This window comes from Salmo salar, chromosome ssa21 (genome assembly GCF_905237065.1).
Source record: "Salmo salar chromosome ssa21, Ssal_v3.1, whole genome shotgun sequence".
NCBI classification, from domain to species: Eukaryota; Metazoa; Chordata; class Actinopteri; order Salmoniformes; family Salmonidae; genus Salmo; species Salmo salar.
Genome location: NC_059462.1, coordinates 10070088 through 10094487, shown reverse-complemented (window position 1 = coordinate 10094487; position 24400 = coordinate 10070088). Strand labels below are relative to the sequence as shown.

Here is a 24400-nt window from a genome sequence, read left to right as displayed (position 1 = left end):
AAATAAGCCTGCCACAACAGAAATTGTGAATTATTGTGTGGAAATAATGAATTGACATTTTTGCATGGGTTGATACATTTTTAGTTAGGGCAAATCAAATTAGAAATTTTGAAGTGGAAATAACAAACTTTAGAAGCCTTTTTAAACCTAGTACACACCACAAGTGTGCATTTCCTGCAACAACAGGATGATCAAATTAAGATTAGAAATCTGTAATAGTAGATAACATAAAGTAGTAAATAATACAGTCACAAAAGTTACTCATTCAGTTGTATAATAGTCAATGTGCTGGCATTTTGTGTTTAAATTCAACTCCGAGGTAGGGAGTGGTTTATAAGTTGCATGGAGGAGCTCAGAGTAATTGGCATGAAGAGACTTTATGAAAAATGCAAGTTAATACTTCATAATTTGCATTTCAAGAGGGAAAGGCTATTTGCATGGTTGAATCGTTTTCATTAAACCAATGACTGTATATATCAAATTCAATCAAACTGTATTGGTCACATGTGCTGAATACAACATGTGTAGACCTTACCGTGAAATGCTTACTTACAAGCCCTTAACCAACAGAGTGCAGTTCAAGAAAGAGTTAAGAAAATATTCCAAATAAACTAAAGTAAAAAATTATAAAAAGTAACAATAAAATAACAATAATGGTTTTAGCCATCAATCAAGTGACACCATTCATTCCTATGTGATGACTCAATAGCGCATTGAAGCAAAATGATGACGGCTAAGATGGCATCTAATGGAGACTCTGGCCTTTAATCAATTAGATTTGCTCACTTCCTGCGTCCTTTCACCTCCTGCCTCCCAGGAGGCTGAACAGATTGACATGGGCCCTTAGATCCTCAAAAAGTTATACAGCTGCACCATCAAGAGCGTCTTAACTGGCTGCATCATCGCTTGGTTTAAACAAGTGTTTGGAATCCGACCGCAAGGCACTACAGAGGTTAATGTGAACGGCACAGCATATCACTGGGGCCGAGCTCCCTGCCATCCAGGACCTCTATACCAGGCGGTGTCAGAGGAAGGCCCAAAAAATTGTCAAAGACTCCATCCACTCAATCCACAGACTGTTCTCTGCTACTGCACGGCAAGCGGTACCAATGCACCAAGTCTGGAACCAACAGGACCCTGAACAGCTTCTACCCCTAAGCCATAAGACTTCTAAATAAGACAGTTAAAATGTAATCAAATGGCTACCTGAACTACCTGCATTGACCCCTTTTTTGCACTAACTCTCTTGCACATACTTTATGCATACCCACTGGACTCTACCCACACACTCACACATACTTACACTGACACTTCAATGCACAAATATGAAGAAAAAAATATTTTAACCTTTATTTAACTCACGCGCACACACACACACACACACACACACACACACACACACACACACACACACACACACACACACACATGCATACTGACACCATACACTCACACACACAAACGCTTTCACACTCACCACATACGCTACTGCAACTGTCTATTATCTGTCCTGTTACCTACCTCAATTACCTCGTACCCCTGCACATCAACTCAGTAGTGGTACTCTCTATATAAAGCCATGTTATTTTTCCTCATTATTTTTATGTTATTCACTGTGTATTTATTCCTAATTTTGATCTTATCTTTACTCTGCATTGTTGGAAATAACAACAATGCCTGCAGTACCACGGTCTGCCTTGAATTTCCCTGGCTTCAATGAGAGGGGGCAGTTGTTCTCCACTGCATTAAACTCTTTCTCGGAGTCTCTCTCTCACACTACAACTTCATGACCCCCGACTACTGTAGCAACTCCCTGGCACAAACAAGCAGCCTTTTACCAGCTGTACAGTATCAGCGTGTGTCATTACCTCTATTCGACAAGACAGAAACACAACACGGTTTGCGTTTAACAATTTCACAGGTTAACTTGGAGAAAGGACACTGGTCATCGGGTCAAGATGGCCGCCTACGTTAATAGCCATGCACTGGTGGGGTAAGAGGCTGTGGCACTGTGTTAGAGTTCTGCCTCAGTGGTCTTAAAAAGGCTCTTCTTCATCCACATCTGCTAGTTCTGATAAGGTGGCAACATTAAGATCCTCTCTCCACATCATCCAAACCACTAGCTTTCCTGGCTTCAATTGCCCACAAAACTCTGCAGGTACAGGGAGGGGGTTACTGGCCCCCGACCCACTTCTAAGATGTGATTGGCTAGAAGGGGTGAAGTAGAAAAATGGCCAGTTAAACCCAGGTCGCTGTATCAAAACGTTTTTTTTTTACATATCTGCTCCATCTTCCAGAGGAGGCGTTCAGTGTCTGTTTATTAAATGTGTATCTTGGAGGTTTCACAGGGTAATTGTAAACCAAACCATCGTATTTCTCCTGCTCTGGGAAATGTTCAAATGCTCAAGCACCTCTCCAACTGCTATGGAGAGGGCAGTTTTCGGCTGTCCACATTTGCATGCCAGGGGGCACCCCTTCGTTTTGGGAACAAAGTGTTGTATCATTTACGACCCCCAAAGGCCCAGGAGGCTGATCTATTATCAGAGGTTAGGCTGACGCTCATTTCATTAATTCCACAAAAAAGGCTGCCTTGTCCTTGAATGTTGACAGCAGCTCTAAATTGCCAAAGCCCTCCATGCATGAGCTTTTCTCTTCACCTCACTCTCTCTTTCTACAATTTCCTACTTAGCAGTTTTGGAATCATCATCCTTAATTTATTAACTCAATTATGAGCAAAGATAGAGTCATGAGAGTTCTGGCCCGATGTGTCTCTCCATTACCATTATGGGGATTAGGAAACCGTGGTAGGGCCCTGACAAATGCCTAGCCTCCAGGAAAATAAAAAAAATTGCCTGGGTGTGTTTCACTTACAGCTAAACAGTAGAGCCCAACCAAACAAGCATGTTGCCATCTAGAAGCACTGCAAGTCTAACTTTCTTTACTTTCAGCAGTCTAGACAGAGTTTTCATTTCGGTTTACAGTCCAAATAAAACAATAGTCATAAAACTAATATGGCTGCCCACACAATTTTTCAGAAGCCAATATTTTTGCCCTTTGATTTTCTATCATAGAATGTCATTCATCTTCCAAATGTGCTATGTTACTCCACATCGGAGTGTGCAGTCTGTGTTGCAGGGAGACACTGAAAACCATAAATAAATATCTGACAGCTCTGGCAATAAGCAATCAGACAAAGGCTGTGTTCCAAAAGGCACCCTATTATGTTTATAGTGGACTACTTTTCACCAGGGCCTATAGGTCCTGGTGAAAAGTAGTGCAATGTGTAGGCAATGTGTAGGCAATACGGTGCCATTTGGGATGTAACCAGAGCCTTCATTTATCTATGTCTCAGAGAAGAAACTCTAGGGAGAAGAAGCACATGTCTATGGGGAGTTAGGGTTGAGATGTTTTGTAGGTACACATAAAATGTCCCTGTTAGTTACAGTGAGCTCCAAAAGTATTGGGAGAGTGACACATTTTTGGTTGTTTTGGCTCTGTATGCAATGACTATGAGGTTAAAGTGCAGACTATCCGCTTCAATTTTAGGGTATTTTCATCCTTATCGTGTGAACTGTTTAGAAATTACAGCACTTTTTGTAAATAGTCCACCATTTTAGGGGACCAAAAGTATTGGGATAAATTCACTTATGTGGTTTAAAGTAATCAAAAGTTTAGTATTTCGTCCCATATTCCTAGCATGCAATTATTATCAAGCTTGTGACTCCACAAACTTGTTGGGTTTATTTGCTGTTAGTTTTGGTTGTGTTTCAGAAAAATGAATGTCCAATAAAAATGAATGGTAAATAATGTATTTTGTCATTTTGGAGTCACTTCTATTGTAAATAAGAATAGAATATGTTTCTAAACACTTCTACATTAATGTGGATGCTACCATGATTACGGATAGTCCTGAATTAATCGTGAATATGATGAGTGAGAAAGTTACAGATACACAAATACTGCATCATACCTCCAAGACATGCTAACTTCTCACCATCACAATAACAGGGGAGGTTAGCATTTTATTTGGGGGGAGGGTATGATATTTAAGCATCTGTGATATTTAAGCATCACTCATCATTATTCATGAATCATTCAGGAATGTCTGTAATCATGGTAGCATCCACATTAATGTAGAAGAGTGAAGAAACATATTCTATTCTTATTTACAAAAGTTTCTCCGAAATGACACAAAAAATTATTTATGATTAATTTCTAAACACTTGATGTCGTCATGTGCTAGGAATATGGGACCAAATACTGTTTACTACTTTAATACACATACAGTATCAGTCGAACGTTTGGGGACACCTACACATTCAAGGGTTTTTCTTTATTTTGACTATTTTCTACATTGTAGAATAATAGTGAAGACGTCAAAACTATGAAATAACACATATGGAATCATGTAGTAACCAAAAAAGTGTTAAAAAAAAGACAAAAAGTGTTAAACATTTTAGATTCTTCAAAGTAGCCACCCTTTGCCTTGATGACAGCTTTGCACACTTTTGGCATTCTCTCAACCAGCTTCACCTGGAATGCTTTTCCAACAGTCTTGAAGGAGTTCCCACATATGCTGAGCACTTGTTGGCTGCTTTTCCTTCACTCTGCGGTCCAACTCATCCCAAACCATCTCAATTGGGTTGAGGTCGGGTGATTGTGGAGACCAGGTCATCTGATGCAGCACTCCATCACTCTCCTTCTTGGTCAAATAGCCCTTACACAGCCTGGAGGTGTGCTGGGTCCTGCTGAAAAACAAATTACAGTCCCACAAAGCGCAAACCAGATGGGATGGCGTTTTGCTGCAGAATGCAGTGGTAGCCATGCTAGTGTGCCTTGAATTCTAAATAAATCATTGACTGTGTCACCAGCATAGCACCCCCACACCATCACACCTCCTCCTCCATGCTTTACCGTGGGAGCCACACATTTACCTACTCTAGATCTCACAAAGACACGGTGGTTGAAACCAAAAATCTAAAGTTTGGACTCATCAGACCAAAGGACAGATTTCCACCAGTCTAATGTCCATTGCTCGTGTTTCTTGGCCCAAGCAAGTCTCTTCTTATTATTGGTGTCCTTTAGTAGTGTTTTTTGTTGTTGCAGGGATTCGACCATGAAGGCCTGATTCACGCAGTCTCCTCTGAACAGTTGATGTTGAGATGTGTCTGTTACTTAATCTCAGTGAAGCATTTATTTGGGCTGCAATTTCTGAGGCTGGTAACTCTAATGAACTTATCCTCTGCAGCAGAGGTAACTCTGGGTCTTCCTTTCCTGTGGCGGTCCTCATGAGAGCCAGTTTCATCATAGCGCTTGATGGTTTTTGCGACTGCACTTGAAGAAACTTTCAAAGTTCTAAACATTTTCCGCATTGACTGACCTTCATATCTTAAAGTATTTATGGACTGTCGTTTCTCTTTGCTTATTTGAGCTGTTCTTGCCATAATATAGACTTGGTCTTTTATGAAATAGGGCTATCTTCTGTAAACCACCCCTACCTTGTCACAACACAACTGTTTGGCTCAAACACATTGAGAAGGAAAGAAATTCCACATATTAACTTTTAACAAGGCACACCTGTTAATTTAAATGCATTCCAGGTGACTACCTCATGAAGCTGGTTGAGAGAATGCCAAGAGTGTGCAAAGCTGTCATCAAGGCAAAAGGTGGCTACTTTGAAGAATCTCAAATAGAAAATATATTTTGAGTTGTTTAACACTTTTTTGTTTACTACATGATTCCATATGTGTTATTTCATAGTTTTGATGTCTTCACTATTATTCTACAATGTAGTTAATAGTAAAAAATAAAGAAAAACCCTGGAATGAGTAGGTGTGTACAAACTTTCACTGGTACTGTATGTATTGTTTTATATTAAAACTTTGGGGGGACAAAACAAAATCACTCACGAGGCGGTTTTGGCTCACAGGCCGCCTGATGCAGACCCCTGACCTACAGCATGGTCAAGCAACTTCATGTTTCTGACATCTGCAACCTGGACTCAAGGGTAGACCTAATATAGTAAACTAAAATCCAGAACACATCAAATAGGTATGATACCATGTGTTAAAGTTTGGTATGGTATGTATTAATTTGTGGATTTCCATCATCCATTTTGTATGATATGTTACGAATTACAATTCGTATAAGGCACGAATTTTCAATATGTACAGTGTGACATGTTACGAATTCCAATTTGTTGTGGCAAACAATAGCAAGGTGGCTAATGCTAACGTTAGCTAGTTAGCTTACATTAGCTAGGTTAGGGTTAAGGTTAGGATTTAGGTTAAAGGGTTAATGTTAGGGTTAGCTAACATACTAAGTAGTTGCAAAGTTGCTAATTAGCTAAAATGGTAAAGTTGTCTTTGATGAGATTCAAACATGCAACCTTCACACCCATTCATCCACCCTGACCAAGCACCCTTCTTTTGTGTTTGCCTTAAGTAAACTTCTGTCTTCTGTAACCATACCAAACGTAACATATAGATTTTCTTTTAGTATGTTGATTCTAGTCTATGAGACCAGGCGATAGTTTACTAAACAACTACTGATTTAGAACCATGGAGCGTTAACGCAAGTCATCACAAAGAAAACAGGAACACTTCCTCTATTATTAGATCATGATTTCAACTTAAACATCATCAAATCAACTAGGCAATATATGCTTAGTGTAATACAGTGAAAACAAATGTAAAGATAACTAAAACATTTTTAGTCCAATCAACGTTGCTAAATATCCTTTGGTAAAAAAAAAGTAAAAAAAAACGTTGACTCACCCTACCTGTAGACTAGTTGAACACCAATGTTATCCTCCTCTCTTTCATGTTGGCAAAATGGTCTATGACTCTGTCACACAATAGTACAAACTTTTAGTTTTTGTTGTCCTAGACTAGGCTACATGGCTAAAATGCTTGCTAGCCTAGAGCAACAATGAACCAGCTAAGTTAGCAAGCTAGCGTGTCACATTCTGTACACCCGATAGGTGCAGTGAAATGTGTTGTTTTACAGAGTCAGCCATTGCAACACGGCACCCCTGGAGCAAATTAGGATTAAAGGAATACTCCACCTAAAAATATTTTGGTATTTGTTTCATTCGTCAAGTTTTCAAAATGTAACATTCAAAATGCAGAAATCATATCGGTATGATTTCTGGGATGATTTCTGTATTTTGAAAGTTACATACCTTGAAAACTTGAGTGCTGACAAGCAAAACATTTTGGAACTATGTCAACAATGGACTAATGGTTTTTGTGTGAAATTTTACTTTAAATGCCTAGCTCGAGAGCACATTGACAAATGTTTCACCTTGTCGGCTCTTTGAACCAGCGACCTTTTGGATACAAGCCCAACTCTCTAACCGCTAGGCTACCCACAAGTCCAAATCCATATCTGAATCCACAGTTTAGGAAATGGCAGATCTAGCTAGCTACCTAGCTACTGCAGGACAACAACACAAGCAGACCAGAAACAGGCAAGTCTTTTGCTTTTGATGTTATTTGATTTGTGTGAGGCCAAATCCAAACTGGCCTCCCTTAGGGGGGGGGGGGGGGTTGCTGCACCGGGACTTCCCACAGTTGCACCCCCTTTTTCCCTTAGAACAGCCACAAATCGTCAGGGCAATGGACTCAACAAGGTGTCGAAAGCATTCCACGGGGATGCTGGCCCATGTTGACTCCAATTGGCAGGATGTCCTTTGGGTAGTAGACCATTCTTGATACACACAGGAAACTGCTGAGAATGAAAAACCCAGCAGCGTTGCAATTTTTGACACACTCAAACCTGTGCGCCTGGCACCTACTACAATACCGCATTCAAAGGCACTTAAATCTTTTGTCTTGCCCGTGCACTTGGCACACTTACACAATCCATGTCTCAATTGTCTCAAGGCATAAAATCCTTCTTTAACCTGTTTTCTAACAGGTGACATCAATAAGGGATCATAGTTTTCACCTAGATTCACCTGATCGGTCTATGTCATGGAAAAAGCATGTTTTGGACACTCAGTGTATATGGAAGTACTTAAGTACCTAAAAAAGGGGGTTAAATATGGGTAAAAATATATATACTGCTCAAAAAAATAAAGGGAACACTTAAACAACACAATGTAACTCCAAGTCAATCACACTTCTGTGAAATCAAACTGTCCACTTAGGAAGCAACACTGATTGACAATAAATGTCACATGCTGTTGTGCAAATGGAAAAGACAACAGGTGGAAATTATAGGCAATAAGCAAGACACCCCCAATAAAGGAGTGGTTCTGCAGGTGGAGACCACAGACCACTTCTCAGTTCCTCTGCTTCCTGGCTGATGTTTTGGTCACTTTTGAATGCTGGCGGTGCTTTCACTCTAGTGGTAGCATGAGACAGAGTCTACAACGCACACAAGTGGCTCAGGTAGTGCATCATCTAGGATGGCACATCAATGCGAGCTGTGGCAAGAAGGTTTGCTGTGTCTGTCAGCGTAGTGTCCAGAGCATGGAGGCGCTACCAGGAGACAGGCCAGTACATCAGGAGACGTGGAGGAGGCCGTAGGAGGGCAACAACCCAGCAGCAGGACCGCTACCTCAGCCTTTGTGCAAGGAGGAGCAGGAGGAGCACTGCCAGAGCCCTGCAAAATTACCTCCAGCAGGCCACAAATGTGCATGTGTCTGCTCAAACGGTCAGAAACAGACTCCATGAGGGTGGTATGAGGGCCCGACGTCCAAAGGTGGGGGTTGTGCGTACAGCCCAACACCGTGCAGGACGTTTGGCATTTGCCAGAGAACACCAAGATTGGCAAATTCGCCACTGGCGCCATGTGCTCTTCACAGATGAAAGCAGGTTCACACTGAGCACATGTGACAGACATGACAGAGTCTGGAGATGCCGTGGAGAACGTTCTGCTGCCTGCAACATCCTCCAGCATGACCGGTTTGGCGGTGGGTCAGTCATGGTGTGGGGTGGCATTTCTTTGACCGCACAGCCTTCCATGTGCGCGCCAGAGGTAGCCTGACTGCCATTAGGTACCGAGATGAGATCCTCAGACCCCTTGTGAGACCATATGCTGGTGCGGTTGGCCCTGGGTTCCTCCTAATGCAAGACAATGCTAGACCTCATGTGGCTGGAGTGTGTCAGCAGTTCCTGCAAGAGGAAGGCATTGATGCTATGGACTGGCCCGCCCGTTCCCCAGACCTGAATCCAATTGAGCACATCTGGGACATCATGTCTCGCTCCATCCACCAACGCCACGTTGCACCACAGACTGTCCAGGAGTTGGCGGATGCTTTAGTCCAGGTCTGGGAGGAGATCCCTCAGGAGACCATTCGCCACCTCATCAGGAGCATGCCCAGGCGTTGTAGGGAGGTCATACAAGCACGTGGAGGCCACACACACTACTGAGCCTCATTTTGACTTGTTTTAAGGACATTACATCGAAGTTGGATCAGCCTGTGGTGTGGTTTTCCACTTTAATTTTGAGTGTGACTCCAAATCCAGACCTCCATGGGTTGATACATTGGATTTCCATTGATTATTTTTGTGTGATTTTGTTGTCAGCACATTCAACTATGTAAATAAAAAAGTATTTGATAAGATTATTTATTTCATTCAGATCTAGGATGTGTTGTTTAAGTGTTCCCTTTATTTTTTTGAGCAGTGTATATTATTTCCTGATCTTTCTTATATCTCTCAGATATAGGACAGACACTTCAAAACATATTTCCTTTATATATTTTTTCCAAACTTTTTAGCCATATGTTATTCAATGCATTCCATCAAATAATTAAAACAACATTTTTATATACTTACAGGGGTCCTAAAATAAAAAATAAAATAGCTAAATTATCCTTGAAATCTTAAAACAATTCCATATGTTAGCTTAGTAGAAACTGAGTCCCGAGCTCTTAGACCTTATGGTTCTATCAAAACTGTGGTAAACAACTGTTTAAAATACTCTGAATTCCAAATCTGTACCACACTATACAATGGCAATACATCTCTCCAATGTGGTAATAATGCTGGTTTCCTAGGCTGTATCCCAAATGGCACCATTTTCCCTAGTGCACTACACTTGACCAGAGCCCTATGGGTCCTGATCAAAATGAGTGTGCTACATAGGTAATAAGGTGCCATTTGGGATGTAGCCATTGTGCATTCAAATCCATAATTCAAATGATTTACATACCACTCTAATCAAAGAGGGTATCAAACTGATTTGTAGGGACGCATTCAATTACTTATTCCAGATTCATAATCGGTCGCTACATTGGTATACAGTCGATTGCATTAGTGTACGTTAAAATTCTAGTCAATGTTGAGCTGTTTTGCATTTTGTGTATTTGTGCTGGTCTGAGCACGCCTAAGGACAAAATCTACCCAAGAGCATGCTGAACATATCTGAAGAAATCATCACACATATCCTATACCCTTTATCATTGTAAACTATACATGCTTTGTAAACTCTACATGCTTTAATCACACGAATCAAATATGAAATGTCAATGTTTGTTTGGCTAAAGGACTTGGGATTTGGTTCACACTTTTACCTGAAGCAACCAGTCATGATGCCTTCATAAAACAGTCATAAGGAGGGGATAATAACTTTCCTAAAACATTAAGACAGATTCCAAAAATTCACGGAAAGATAACAATGGCCAACTTACTTATTTTTGCATTATACAGTGCCTTCAGAAAGTATTCATACCCCTTGATTTATTCCACATGTTGTTGTTACAGCCTGAATTCAAAACGGATTAAATTGTTTTTTATCTCTCACCAAACTATACCCAATACTCCATCAAGAAAAAGTGAAAACAAGTTTTTAGACATTTTAGCATTTTTTGGGCAAATTAATTACAGAAATATCTCATTTACATAAGTATTCATACCCCTGAGTAAATACTTTGTAGAAGCACGTTTGGCGGCGATTACAGCTGTGAGTCTTTTTGTGTAAGTCTTTAAGAGCTTTTCACACCTGGATTATTATTTAAAAAATTATTCAAGCTCTGTCAAGTTGATTTGCTAAACATTGCTAAACAGCCATTTTCAATTATTACCATAAGTTTCAAGCCGATTTAAGTAAAAACTGTAACTAAGCCATTCGTCTTGGTACGCAACTCCAGTGTAGATTTGGTCTTGTGTTTTAGGTTATTGTCCTGCTGAAAGGTGACTTCATCTCCCAGTGTCTGTTGGAAAGCAGACTGAACCAGGATATCCTCTATGATTTTTTTCTGTGCTTATAGCTGTATTCCATTTATTTTTATCCTAAAAAACTCCCTAGTCCTTGCCGATGACAAGCGTAACCATAACATGATGCAGCCACCACCATGCTTGAAAATACATAATGCTTTGTATTCAGGACAAAAAGTGAATTTCTTTGGTACATTATTTTGCAGTATTACTTTTACATTTTAGTCATTTAGCAGACACTCTTGTTGATACATCCTCAGTTTTCTCATATCACAACCATTAAACTCTGTAACTGTTTTAAAATCACCATTGGCCTCATGGTGAAATCCCTGAGCAGTTTCCTTCCTCTCCGGCAACTGAATTGGGAAAAAGGCCTGTATCTTTGTAGTGACTGGGTGTATTGATACACCATGCAAAGTATAATTAATAACTTCACCATGCTCAAAGGGATTTTTTTTTACAAATCTACCAATCAGTGCCCTTCTTTGCAAGGCATTGAAAAACCTACCTGGTCTTTGTGGTTGAATCTGTGCTTGAAATGTACTACTTGGTTGAGGGACCTTACAGATAATTGTATATGTGGGGTACAGAGATGGGGTAGTCATTCAAAAATCATGTTAACCTTTACTATTGAACATGGAATGAGTCCATGCAACTTATTAAGCAATTTGTTAAGCACATTTTTACTCCTGAACTTGTTTAGGCTTGCCATAACAAAGGGGTTGAATACCTACTGACTGATGACATTTTCTTTTTACTAATTTCAGAAATGTTCTACTAACAAAATTCCACTTTGACATTATGGGGTATTGTGTATAGATCATTGACACAAAATATCAATTCAGGCTGCAACAGATCTGCCAACTCTCACGTATTGGTCATGAGACAGATGCATTTGACCTCACATTCTCACGGCACACCTCATATCTCACGCATTAAAACGTACTGCTTATATTTGTCAAATTAGTCTATTGTATAGTCAGCGCGTTAACTTTTCAACTGCTCCAAATCATTTTGAAATCGGAGCATCTGCACCTGCAATTTAACATCACGAGCTGAACCTTTATCATTTTCCTGTCTAGCCACAGCACTGTGAACAGCGGCACATTGAAGCATATGTAAGGGATCAAGGGGATTTGATGCATGTTTTAAAGAAACGCCCCTCAAAATTAGAGTGGAGCTGAATGGAGAGAGAGAACATTCTCTGCTGAGTTTATAAAACTCTAAAAACAGTAGCATGGTAGCTCTGTTTTATGTACAATGTTGTCAACAAAACAAGGTAGCTGTTACTCCCGTCCCTATTGCAGAATGCAGCCTTTTGGCAGCATGTACTAAAGTGGATTTAATCCACACATGCATTAGTTCCTTCGTTTGGTGATTGCCGTTTAGGCTGTGACGACGAGAAGGCAGACCTACGGTATGTTTCAGTCTGATCAGTGGAACAATTCTCACTCTTTAACAATGGGCAAAACATTTATTTACCTTTATTTAACTAGGCAAGTCAGTTATGATCAAATTCTTATTTTCAAAGACAGCCTTGTTCAGGAGCAGAACGACAGATTTTTTTTACCTAGTCAGCTCCGGGATTCAATCTTGCAATCTTCCGGTTACGAGTCCAACGCTCTAACCACTTGGCTACCTGCCACCCCGATAAATATATGGTAGTTATTTGCTTGTCAGCAAGAACACTATTGCTATTCTCTACACTTATTTTATTATTCCACTTCTTCCCAATTTTGCCAGTTAATCACATATTTGAAATCTGATATACCTACTTGTCTTTGAAAATGAATTACATGAGGCTATGAAATTTTGCAGCCATTCATGGACAGTCTTGAATAAGTCATACAAATAAACATTAGATATTAAATACTCCAGGAATCAAATTAAATGTTAGTATTGTATTGTTATAACAAGAACATTTTCAAACACCCAGCACTTCAGGGGAGGCCAACCCTCTTGGAGAGCAAGCAGGATTTTCTTCCAGACCTATTTTAAAGAGATTGTTCACCCAAATTACAAAATGTTTCTGTTTTTACCTTGAAAGCAGTCTATGGACAAGGAGACTGCAATCTAAAAAAAAATCTCATCGTCACAAAGTTGTCGAATTGTGAGTGTTCATTTAATGTTCAAAGCATTCTGAATATACGTCACCTGTGGTTTTTATTTTTTTATTTCCACCCTGGTCATATGCCTAAGCCATGTCAAAATGCATGGAATTGAAGGAAATTAGCTTTAAACAGTAACATTTCCCATCTAGGGGTTGTGCCAGTGGGCAATGAAATTCACATAGCAAATCTCACTCTAAGCTTTCTTCAAAAGTTGGCAGCCCTGCTGTAACACAACAAAATGTGGAATAAGTAAAGAGGTGTGAATACTTTCTGAAGTCACTGTATGTACTGAAAGTATCTGCTAAAGCCAATTCAATGTTTACTGATTCCTGATTTGTCTATAGGACTATGACAGTTGGTAGAGTATGGCTCAACTATAAGTCATTCTTTGTAGACTGTTTTTACTTCAAAGTAGACAGTACAACACCTTAAGGTGTTAGTTATTTCTGTAATGAGATGCATCTGATCCATCTGTACCCAAGACCCACCAGTACCCTGATAATTGAACATTTGCCAATGATCACATCACAACACCACGCAAACCACCACACAACATACAGCACAACATTACCCTGTCACGTATTTACTGTAATATACACCTTGGGTGTCCATACATGACTGGCCTCAAGAACACAGAACCTTGCTCAATGCAAGTCTATGCCTCACGAATGCTTTCAACAGTTAAAGCCTCAAAGAGAAGTGGATAAACAGAACACTTTTTTTTGGACCAAAGAACAGACAACACGTTCCAATAAGCGACCAAGACATTCAATACACAGCAGCTTTGTACGAAGTGCGAGTTTTTGGCGGAGGTTAAAGTTGAAGCTACTCCAAAAATGGACATTGATCACCTCTACATGCCATTCACCCACTGTTGGAATTCTTGTCTATACTCCACAGTGGGGCTCTAATGTATAAACTACACTACCCAGCATGCCCATGACACACACAGGGAAACATGAGTGGGCCCTGATGAAACTAAATTCTCAACATTGATTGTGAGACAGCTCAATCTACGAGTCTGTTTTTCTTTCATGTGAGTGGCTGAGCACAGTAGGTATGGAGAGTTGCAGCTGTGCTATTCACAAATGAATAGGTGGCCTATTTGGTTCCTTGTTTGTTTATCGGAGCTCTAATGACCGATGTTTGATGCTTCATGTGATAGTCATTGTCTAGCGCTGAAGTCAAGTGTCTAGAAGTGATTCAATTCTATGACACGTTTGCACTCAATGGCGTTCATATTATCTGTTATGAATGTCTACTCCTTCACTCTCTTATCTCCTATGCCAAGTGATGTTTATTGTTTATAAAGCAAACAAGATATAAAATAAATACGAGCCCTCAATGATTTCATTCCAAAACAAATCCCCCTTGTATTGTTTTTTGTGTATTTTGATATCGATATTGGTGTTAGTAAAAAGACGGACGGAGTCAATGACGTGCATAGAACAGAAAATGTTTTCTAGCAACATCGAGTCAAATTGAGACATAGCCATTCACAGGATGCAATCATCTGTATTAGACCATATAATGTCTGAATATTAGCCCAGACCACCTCCGCAGAAGCGTATGCAGGACAATAGAGTAATTATATTAATCAGCTTTTACTATCTGAATGAATTATCCACAACCGCAAATTAAAATGTGATTTGGTTGAAATTACACGGTATGTGCTAAAGCCTTTTTCTCTCCTGCAATCAAATTTAACTGAAGCCAATTAGACACAGCTGACTACATTCGTAGTCAAATTATGCTCAAAGCGTGGATAAGAATTGAGCTATTTTCCTCCAATAAAAAAAGAAGGTTTTTCATCTATTCTAGAGAAATCAAATTGAACAAAAAAATCGTAATGGGGGAGCCATCCACAGGGTAAGCTCATTGAGACACAACTGAATGTGTCTGAGTGGAGATTGTCGTCACACGCACAGTCAAACTCACAGGCTCTGCACTTTAAGAGTCCCTCACTTTACGTTATTTTTTTGGCGACATAGGTGACATTGGGGCATCCAGCAGCCACTGAGCTATAAAATTACCAGCGAGGGGCGAATTAAGGGAGAACGGAGGAGCAAGAATGAAGGACAAAGCCAGTGGGAGTTGGATTGAGAGGGCTGCTCATGCAACTGATTTACTCTTTTTGTTCCTCAGCCCTGTTTGCTGCTCCAGGAGTTTGGTTCTTATTTTCAACCTCTCTCTAAGCAATTATTTTAAATTCACTGTAGCTCGGTAAGTAGGCAACAAATTACTGTGCCAGTGAATAACTTTAAGGTTGTAAAGTATCACCTTATAAGTTAGAGGTGTACATATCTATCTAAAAGGTCAAATTTGTCATTGAGATTTATGTAGATTGTTGGGAGAGAAAGGTACATATCCCCCCCATACTAAGCTACAGTAATACCAGGCACATCTTTAAGCATATGCACCCATGTCAAGAGAGGACACAAACCTGATCCGTATGGACACATCAACATGTTTTAAAATAGGTTTAACTTTTAGGCACACCAACAGAAACCCATCTGAACACAAAAAAGTAATTGAATTATTAGTAGACAACCGTGTGTCTACACCAACACCCATCTAAACAACAACATATATTGACCCATTGAATACTACTGAAAAACAAATCCCCAATTCCAAACCCACCCACGCACCCTATGCACCTGTGGATATCTGAGAGGACATAGGGCCATAGACACACAACACAACCCCATCTTCCTCTATCTGAAGCCAGTGATCTTGTGATGTGGTTAATCCTGAAAAACAGCCTTTGAGTGGATTAGCGTAACGGAGATATGCTGTTTATTCACCACGCACACAGACACAAAACACAGACCCAACACACTGACACCAAAACAAACAGGGCTTAAATGTTCGGCCTGCTCTCCACCTCTGATCAGAGATTAGACCGAACTCTCCACAGACTCCCTCATATTCCCGTTTTATTCCCACAGGAAAATATTAAGAACATATGTCAAAAGTTTGTTACATTTGCCACATCTAAATCCAGAAGCATGGTTAAGATTAATCTATAAATAGGGCTCATCCATGTTACCAAATGATAATGATCCCAGCGTGAACATACCATACAATGATTTCTTTGTCATTGGCTTGTTACGTTAGTACTTCCATTTTTTGATAATTGGATAAGGAACAAATGAGGCCTGTTTTCACAATCATTGTGGATTTCTTTGAGAGGCTGTGTTAACTACATGTAAACTACATTATGTTGTTTGAAATGTAGCATCTCCCCAGGTCCGTTGGCAGTCTAGTCTTATGGCTATGTTGAAAACCATTTGGCAGTATCCCGCTCCGCTCCTCTCCACTTCACCTTCTTCTCCTCCCCTCTCTCCTTTCCTCTGTCCTCCTCTCCGCTCCTTATCCTCCACCCTCCTCTACTCCGCTCTCCTGTCCTCTCCTCTCCCGTGGTTGTAAAAACGTGTAATATTAATCTGTATGTATGCCATTGCCCCAACGGTTAGAGGTGCAATCTGACCTTGTTACCTTACAGAAATCACTGGTTGGTTTAAAACGTGTACTTAATGCGGGCAATCTAAATGTATAGTTCATCTGAAACATTCTTGCAAGAACAAGCACAAATATCATACCACTGTTATTGTAATGGTGAGAGGTTAGCATGTCTTGGGGGTATGATATTTGTGAGTCTAACATTCTCACTCATCATTATTCACGATTCATTCATGATTATCCGTAATAATGGTAGCATCTACATTTAGTGTAGAAGTGTTTAGAAACATATTCTATTCTTATTTACAATAAAATTGAATCTGAAATGACACAATACATTATTTACCATTCATTTCTATTGGGCACAAAATAATCTGAAACACAAACAAAACAAACAGCAAATGCATCCAACAAGTTTGTAGAGTCACAAACTTGATGTTATCATTGCGTACTAGGAATATGGGACCAAATACTAAACTTTTGACTACTTTAAAACACAAGTGAATTTGTCCCAATACTTTTGGTCTCCTAAAATGCGGGGACTATGTACAAAAACTGCTGTAATTTCTAAATGGTTCACACGGAAATATCCTCAAATTATAGCTGACAGTCTACACTTTAACTTCATAGTCATTGTATCATTTCAAATCCAAAATGTTGGACCACAAAGCCTAAACAAATGTATATGATTGTTGTGGCTTATAAAGAAGTATTTTTTTTTACAATTTTTATCAAAATATTCTCCATCCCCATGCAACAGTTATGATTACAAGAAAAATGGAAATGGGAAAGTTGACAGTGAAGTGGAACTAGATTATAAAAAAAGTTATTTGCACCTTCCCTATTTGTATATCTCTCAATGCACTAATTAAATGTTGTGGATGGTTGATCTGCTAGGGCTGTCAGCGAGTCAGGCGCAGTCAGTGAGAGCCTCATGAAATCTCTGACATAAATAGCCTATGTGGCATTGCGTGTCACTACAATCCTGTGACATATAAACTGCATGTTGGTCATGAATGAATTACTCAGACCTAGGTTCAAGTAGGGGGTTCTTGATTGAGCATGCCTGGTGCAATGGAACCAATTAAATAATCACAAAAGTGCAAACCCTGCATGTCCAACTGTCACTCCAGACAGGCCCAATCAAAATCTCATTTCATATTAAATTAACTCTGCAAATGAAATGGTACTCCTGACACAACATCCTACAATCGAAGCAGAAGTTTTCAAGGTTAGAGCAAAACAGCATTTCAGAGATAAGATAAAGGATGTTGGTATGTATTACAGTGTGGTTGAGTTTCTGTTCAGACTGCAGTGTGTCCTTCATCTCAAGAACATACAAGCTACATCATAAGCACAAGAAGAGCATTGCTTGGAGACTTAGATTTGAAGGGAAATGGAAAGGTAAAGGGGGATACATAGCCAGTTGTTCAACTGAAATGTGTCTTCCGCATTTAACCCAACCCCTCTGAAACAGAGGTGCGGTACCGTATTTGTGGGTGCTGTCCATGGTGCTTAATAAACTCGTAAGACCCCCGCAAGTGACACCAAAAACTGACATTTAAAATTGACATTCTGGTGGCCACAGACAATAAAATATACAATATGAGACCACCCACATCACAGCAGATGGATAGCAATGTCTGTAAGATCTTTTTGCGGGTGCCACACTGCACATGGGGGTTATTTAAACATTTAGGGAAGCAATATCAATAATTACAGTTGATGCACCGACCAGCCGCTAGTTGTTAAGTTGCAACGCTCCAACCATTCCTCCAGACACTGATGTCACTCGTTTAAATGTTTAACTAGAAACATTGCAGATGCCGAACAAAAACATTGCAGACTGGAACATGATATCTGAGAGATATCTGTACTGCATGAACATACTGACAATAATCATTGTCAGGCCTGCCTCCTGGATAATTGTGGTTGGCATGCCCAAAATACAGAAAATAGTTAGGGTTAGGTAAGGGTTATGGTTAAGGTAAGGGTTAGGATAATGGTAGGTTTAGGTTAGGGTGGGGAGGTCCCACGGATACAAGATAGCACTGACCAAGCTGACAGGAGGCAACCGCTGAATTACAATCTTGCCCGAGCCGAGCACGCTCTCGGCGCCGTCTCCCTCTCTATCTATCTCTGGCAGTGCAAGTTTTCACGATTCCCACGAGAGCACTCATTGCTCTCGGGCATTACCGCTGACAAGCTCTTCATACAGAGCCACTAATTTATATAATAGCGATATATGCAGCGCAAGTGCTTAAAGTCTTTTAATATTCTCGCACGATTGGGAGCGCATGGACAGAAAGCTATAGGGTAAATAAGCGCATGGACAGAAAGCCATAGGATACATAAGCGCATGGACAGAAAGCTATAGGGTAAATAAGCCACCGGCTATCTAATAGCCTACAGTTAAACCACAATCTAAGTGAAAAACATCCTTTCACTCCCCTGCGGTAGACTACGAAATATATTCCTGAATATAACATGTTCTAAAAGATAGAGAGTAGGCCTATTCAGATGTTATATGACCCCTATTTCTCACACACAAGAACCGGCATTCATTTGCAGCATCACATTTTGGACACTATATAATTATATAGCCTAACTGACCTTGTAGAATAGACAAAGTAAATACGTTTGACACATAGTTGTGTAACACTGATGGAGAACACATGATAATAAAATAGAAATGAGCTCATTAACTCTTCAATAGCCTAACCACAGATCCTGGCAAGTGGATAGACTGGCAAGCCCACCTCCTCATCATCCTTTGGCGCTGGCTTCTGTCTCTGATTCGGCTGCGCCGCCTCCTTAGTGGCTGTCATGGTAAACTCCTGGTAAAAGAACTTGGACTCAACTCGCTGTGAATTCTAAAGATGCTCTGTAGTCGGATCCCACTGTCCCGTGGATTAGTCAAAACGGCAGAATCTTAAACAGGAGGCATGCAGCAATGGGGTCCGTCACGAATGAATTATGCTAGGTCTTCGAATGTCTGCCGAGAACACTTGTCTCTCCACATTATGTTCAAGAGAGGGAAAAATATTCAGTCGTCAGAATTAAGTAGCCTAAACACAGAAAATATACTGTCTGCCTATACCCCTCTATCAGTCTGCAAGTGACTAACGAGGGGATCTTGACTGCTCGGTCCTCGTCTAGTCGTGTGACCCAGGGTGAGGCTGTGGTGAGGAACTGGGAGGGGGAGGAGAGGAGGAGAGCATGGGGCAACGGAGTGATCTGATGCCGATGCGTTCCCACTGTAAAAATGGGTGGGGGTGATTACGTGTTTGACAAAATATAAATTGAATGACGACCCAAAGAGCTCAAATGAGCAAATGATTTACATATATTTTCTATTTCAGAATGTTAATAGCCGAAGCATTAGCTTGTACATTCTTCTAGTTTTCCCAGTGTGTGTGTACAGTTGATGATGGTAGGCACAGTGCTTGACATGGGATAAAAGAAGTGCAGGAACTGTCCTTTTCCCCGATGGTCTATTATATTATGTTCACCGCCATTCACAAATTACATTATGCTATAGAGACCTCTGATTATTCTCTGTTAAGGATTCATACACGTTTGATGACTTCTCCATTACTTTTAACCAAACTGTCATGACTATTATTATAACCTACATGAAAAAGTAAGCATTATTGAGACTGGATGTCACGGTTGTCAAAATGAGCGGACATATTTAATCCGTGAAACTATGCAATACATCAAATAACTGAAATTTACAAAACAACAAACCGTGACGCAGAGGAGAAACAAACACTACTCACAAATAATCACCCACAAAAACAGGTGGGACAAACATCAGCTTAAATATGACCTCCAATTAGAGACAATGACGACCAGCTGCCTCTAATTGGAGATCATACCAAACAAAACCAACATAGAAATACAACACTAGAAACTGAACATAGAAATACAAAACATAGACAAACACCCCCGTCACGCCCTGACCTACTCTACCATAGAAAATAACCACTTACTATGGTCAGGACGTGACACTGGAAGGCTGCGGTGTCTGATCCCATTTAGACATTTAACCCCCCACAAAGAAGAACTGCACCGTTAGTCACATCAACATGTGGTCAATCCTCCATCTGGAGAACTCCTGGGTGTGCAGGCTTGGCTTTTGATCCGGGCCCTGGAACACCCAAGTCTGCCTATCAAGGTCCCGTTGAGCAGCTGATGTTTAGGCTACAATGTGGTTAGACCAGGGCTTGAACAAAAGTCTACACACCCAGTAGCTGTCCTGGAGGATGGTTGACACCCTTGATATGGTGGCAACAATTTACTCATTCAATGAATCAGGGATCACATGCATAAGGTAGGATACTTCAAAGCAAGGTATCTAACTAGACATATATAAGGCTAAAATATTCATGTTTCAGGGATGATCTATGCTCAGCGAGTTATTTGTCAGTAAGTCCATTCTTAGAATATTTTTAACATTGTTGCAATTACATGGCTACTATTTAATAGAGGGGAATCCCAGTTTTCCAACTGTGCAGATTTATTTAGGCTTCCTGCAGTGCCAGTGGAAAGGCGACAACGACATTAATGCTTAGTTAGCTATTGTTAACAAGCGGGATAACTGCTACAAGTTATGTTTTGAATTGGCTATCTAGTTAGTCTGTTGTCTGTATTATTATATACCTGCTGCTGAAATGTTGGGCTGTCTCCTCAGGCAACAGCCCACTTGCACTCCTACACACAGCACACACAGACACGCACTTAAGGGTCATTCTGATAATGGCTGATATGTAGATTTTTAAGTGATTGATAATATTTAAAAGTGTGCCTTCATGAATTACATTAACTAAAATTATGAAACTAATTTCCATGACCTTACAAACAAACCCTCATTTGACAACTTGGAAAAGCGCATCATGTGCATTCAGGTTGGCTCATTTTAGATCTGCACAATATTGACCAGCTTACTGTCACGCACAGATTCACAGACTAGAGGAAAATAAACTTGAACAAAGTGAAACAGGAAATGAATGGCCACTCTCCATTGCTATACCACCTATATTCTGCTTTGATCAACCTTTTTCGGCTTGGTGTGTGAATCTCGGCCAGAGATAAGCTACTTTGTTTTGTAGAGGAGCAGGTACATAATTCCCCCAAAATGTGAAGTGTCAGTACGGGGCGCTGGACAGCTCCAGTCCAAGTTAAGCACCATAGGCTACATTAAGGCATATAGCTAGGTATTGGTTGGTTAATATTTATCAATTTGAATCATGAACCCTCTTCAGCTACTGAGCGCATTCTGTCCATCGTGCTGAAGTCCTGAACCCCACGCTGTCACAATGAACAAGCCAGATCCTGCTTTTACTGATACCACCCTGTCAAAAACGTTTACCAATGACCACTGTCTGAAAAAAATCGACATGGGCCCTTCAAATTTCAAAAGGTTCTACAGCTGCAACATTGAGAGCATCTTGACTGACTGTATCACCGCTTGGTATGGTAACTGATTGGTATTCGACCGAGCTCCCTACAATTGTTGGGAAGGGCCCGTAAGTAAGCATTTCACTATTTGTCTACACCTGTTGTTTATGAAGCATGTGACAAATACAATTACATTTTTATCTGACTGATGTAATCTGAGTTGATTTATTTTTGGTAGAATATGTTTGATGAGAAGCAGCTCTTCCCAGCAAACAAGTTACGTAACCACGACCAACGTAATGGATTGGAAATTATTGGTAATGTCATGTAATTACCTTCCCACAACATTGTGGCAACGTAATCTGAAGGTAATATCATAACCATCGCATTTGGTCATCGTCCTACCTCCTCAACATGTCGCAGCAACGTGATTTCATATTATTACATATTGGTCCCGAATACAGATTATACCCATGGAGAACATCACAGGGCTGCATGCGCATTTGCATTGCTGTGTTTATGAAGGCTAGCTGGATAGTTTTGTAAGTGTATGAGACAAAATGGTGGCCAAAATGATTTTATTTTAAATTAGATTTTCTTTTAGCTCCTAATGGTTTTGTTTGCACATTATTTGTATTTTCATGTGTATATATATGAGACACGCCAAATATATGTATTTTTACCCAATATATTTTATGAGTTAGTCGAATGCTAACCATTAACTAACTTTGCACTAGGTGCTAGTTAATAACCTTTTACTGCAGGGTCACACAGAGTGAATCTTGGTAGTCATAGACAAATGTACTTTGAAACATAATAAAAAAGTCCCCATCAAAATCTATAATTTTAACCCGTCTAATTTTAACCTGTGAGATATCCAATGGGTTGGATAATATAATTTTCCTCACTTATATTGAAGAAGCTGTTACTTAAATACTGGAAGTCAAATGATACCCAAACTTTAAGAGAATGGAAGAATCAAAAGCTTTATTATTTAAATATGGAAAAATAATCTGGCTACAGATAGAAACAACATAGCACAATCTGAAGCCTTATGGAGAGACTTGCAAGCATTGGACACAACCAATGACTGAAACTAATGGCAATTGATTATGATAATAAATAAGAAACAATATCAGAAATAAACAAAACATTGAACAAATATGGATAAGTACTGATATGGTGGCAACATGTGGGTCTGAGCAAGTGTGATGTAATTAATGTTTGTCGAGTTTTATGATTTTTCTTTTCTCATCTTTTTCTGTTTTAACTGTTGTGCAATATGTCTTGTGGATCTATGTATGTCTAAATTTACAATTAATTGTGGCAAAACTAAATAACATTTAAAAAATAATAATAACAAAATAGAATCACTTCTAATAATTTAAGTTTGTAAAGCAAATAACTTTGAACTTGTCCTTTAACAACCCTTTTTTCAGGCGAAAAACCTTGTGTCCTAATTCAACTTCCCTTGGTGAGTTGTGAAGTTTCTCCCCTTTCTTTCTGGCTCACTCTCCCTGTTGCTCACTTAAACTCACACACGTGTGGATTTGCAAAGAATGGGAAGATATTTGCCGATTAACATTTCACTAACAACAGTTACAGTAGGTATGTGGAGGAGAACCTGTGTGTGTGTGTGTGTGTGTGTGTGTGTGTGTGGTGCTTGTTAAAAGGCACGCAGAGTTTTACAGTCATTAAGCAGTTTTATGGTTTTAATTAAGAATCTCTCCAAAATGTTATTTTGCCATTTGATACTTCCACTATAGACAGTGTTTATTATTTAGTCGGTATCACTCTTAAACCATGTTTCCTTCTGAACTGAGGAAATACATTGAGCAAGCAAGCCATGTGATTTGATTTAATAACTGCAATAACTCCAGTTAGGGATTTAGCTGAGGTCAGCTTATCTAATTTCCGAAACCCTCAGTTTAGTCCGTTCCCCTTTTCCTCCTATAACCCCCAGCTAACCCCCCTTCATCCCCCTCCTCCACCAATTTGGACGGCTCCTTCTCATTAAATGGGGATCGCTAATCTCTCACACTGCCCAAGACATCATCCACAGAGTGAGTGCACTGGCAACACTGCCATTCAGATTTATTGACTAGTGGATTAATTAATTCATTGACTATAGAAGAATGTACAGTGCCCTGCAAAAGTATTCATCCCCCTTGGCGTTTTTCCTATTTTGTTGCATTACAACCTGTAATTTGAATAGATTTTTATTTGGATTTCATGTAATGGACATACACAAAATAG

General features: G+C 39.9%; 1 protein-coding gene across 4 annotated transcripts in view; it reads right to left on the bottom strand.

The window, feature by feature from the left end:
• The window catches only part of LOC106581700 (inactive dipeptidyl peptidase 10), a 318157-nt gene that overhangs the window by 142833 nt on the left and 150924 nt on the right, over positions 1-24400 (bottom strand). Inside the window, exon 1 of one of the 4 annotated variants that reach the window (XM_014163943.2) lies at positions 19501-19919. The exons of 1 other annotated variant lie outside the window; for it this stretch is intronic. In XM_014163943.2, the coding sequence (XP_014019418.1) occupies positions 19501-19569 (69 nt within the window). In that variant the 5' untranslated portion in view covers positions 19570-19919. Of the gene's footprint in view, positions 1-6776; positions 6999-19500; positions 19920-24400 lie in introns of those variants that run through there. 2 more of the 4 variants (XM_014163945.2, XM_014163944.2) reach the window with 2 other exon arrangements.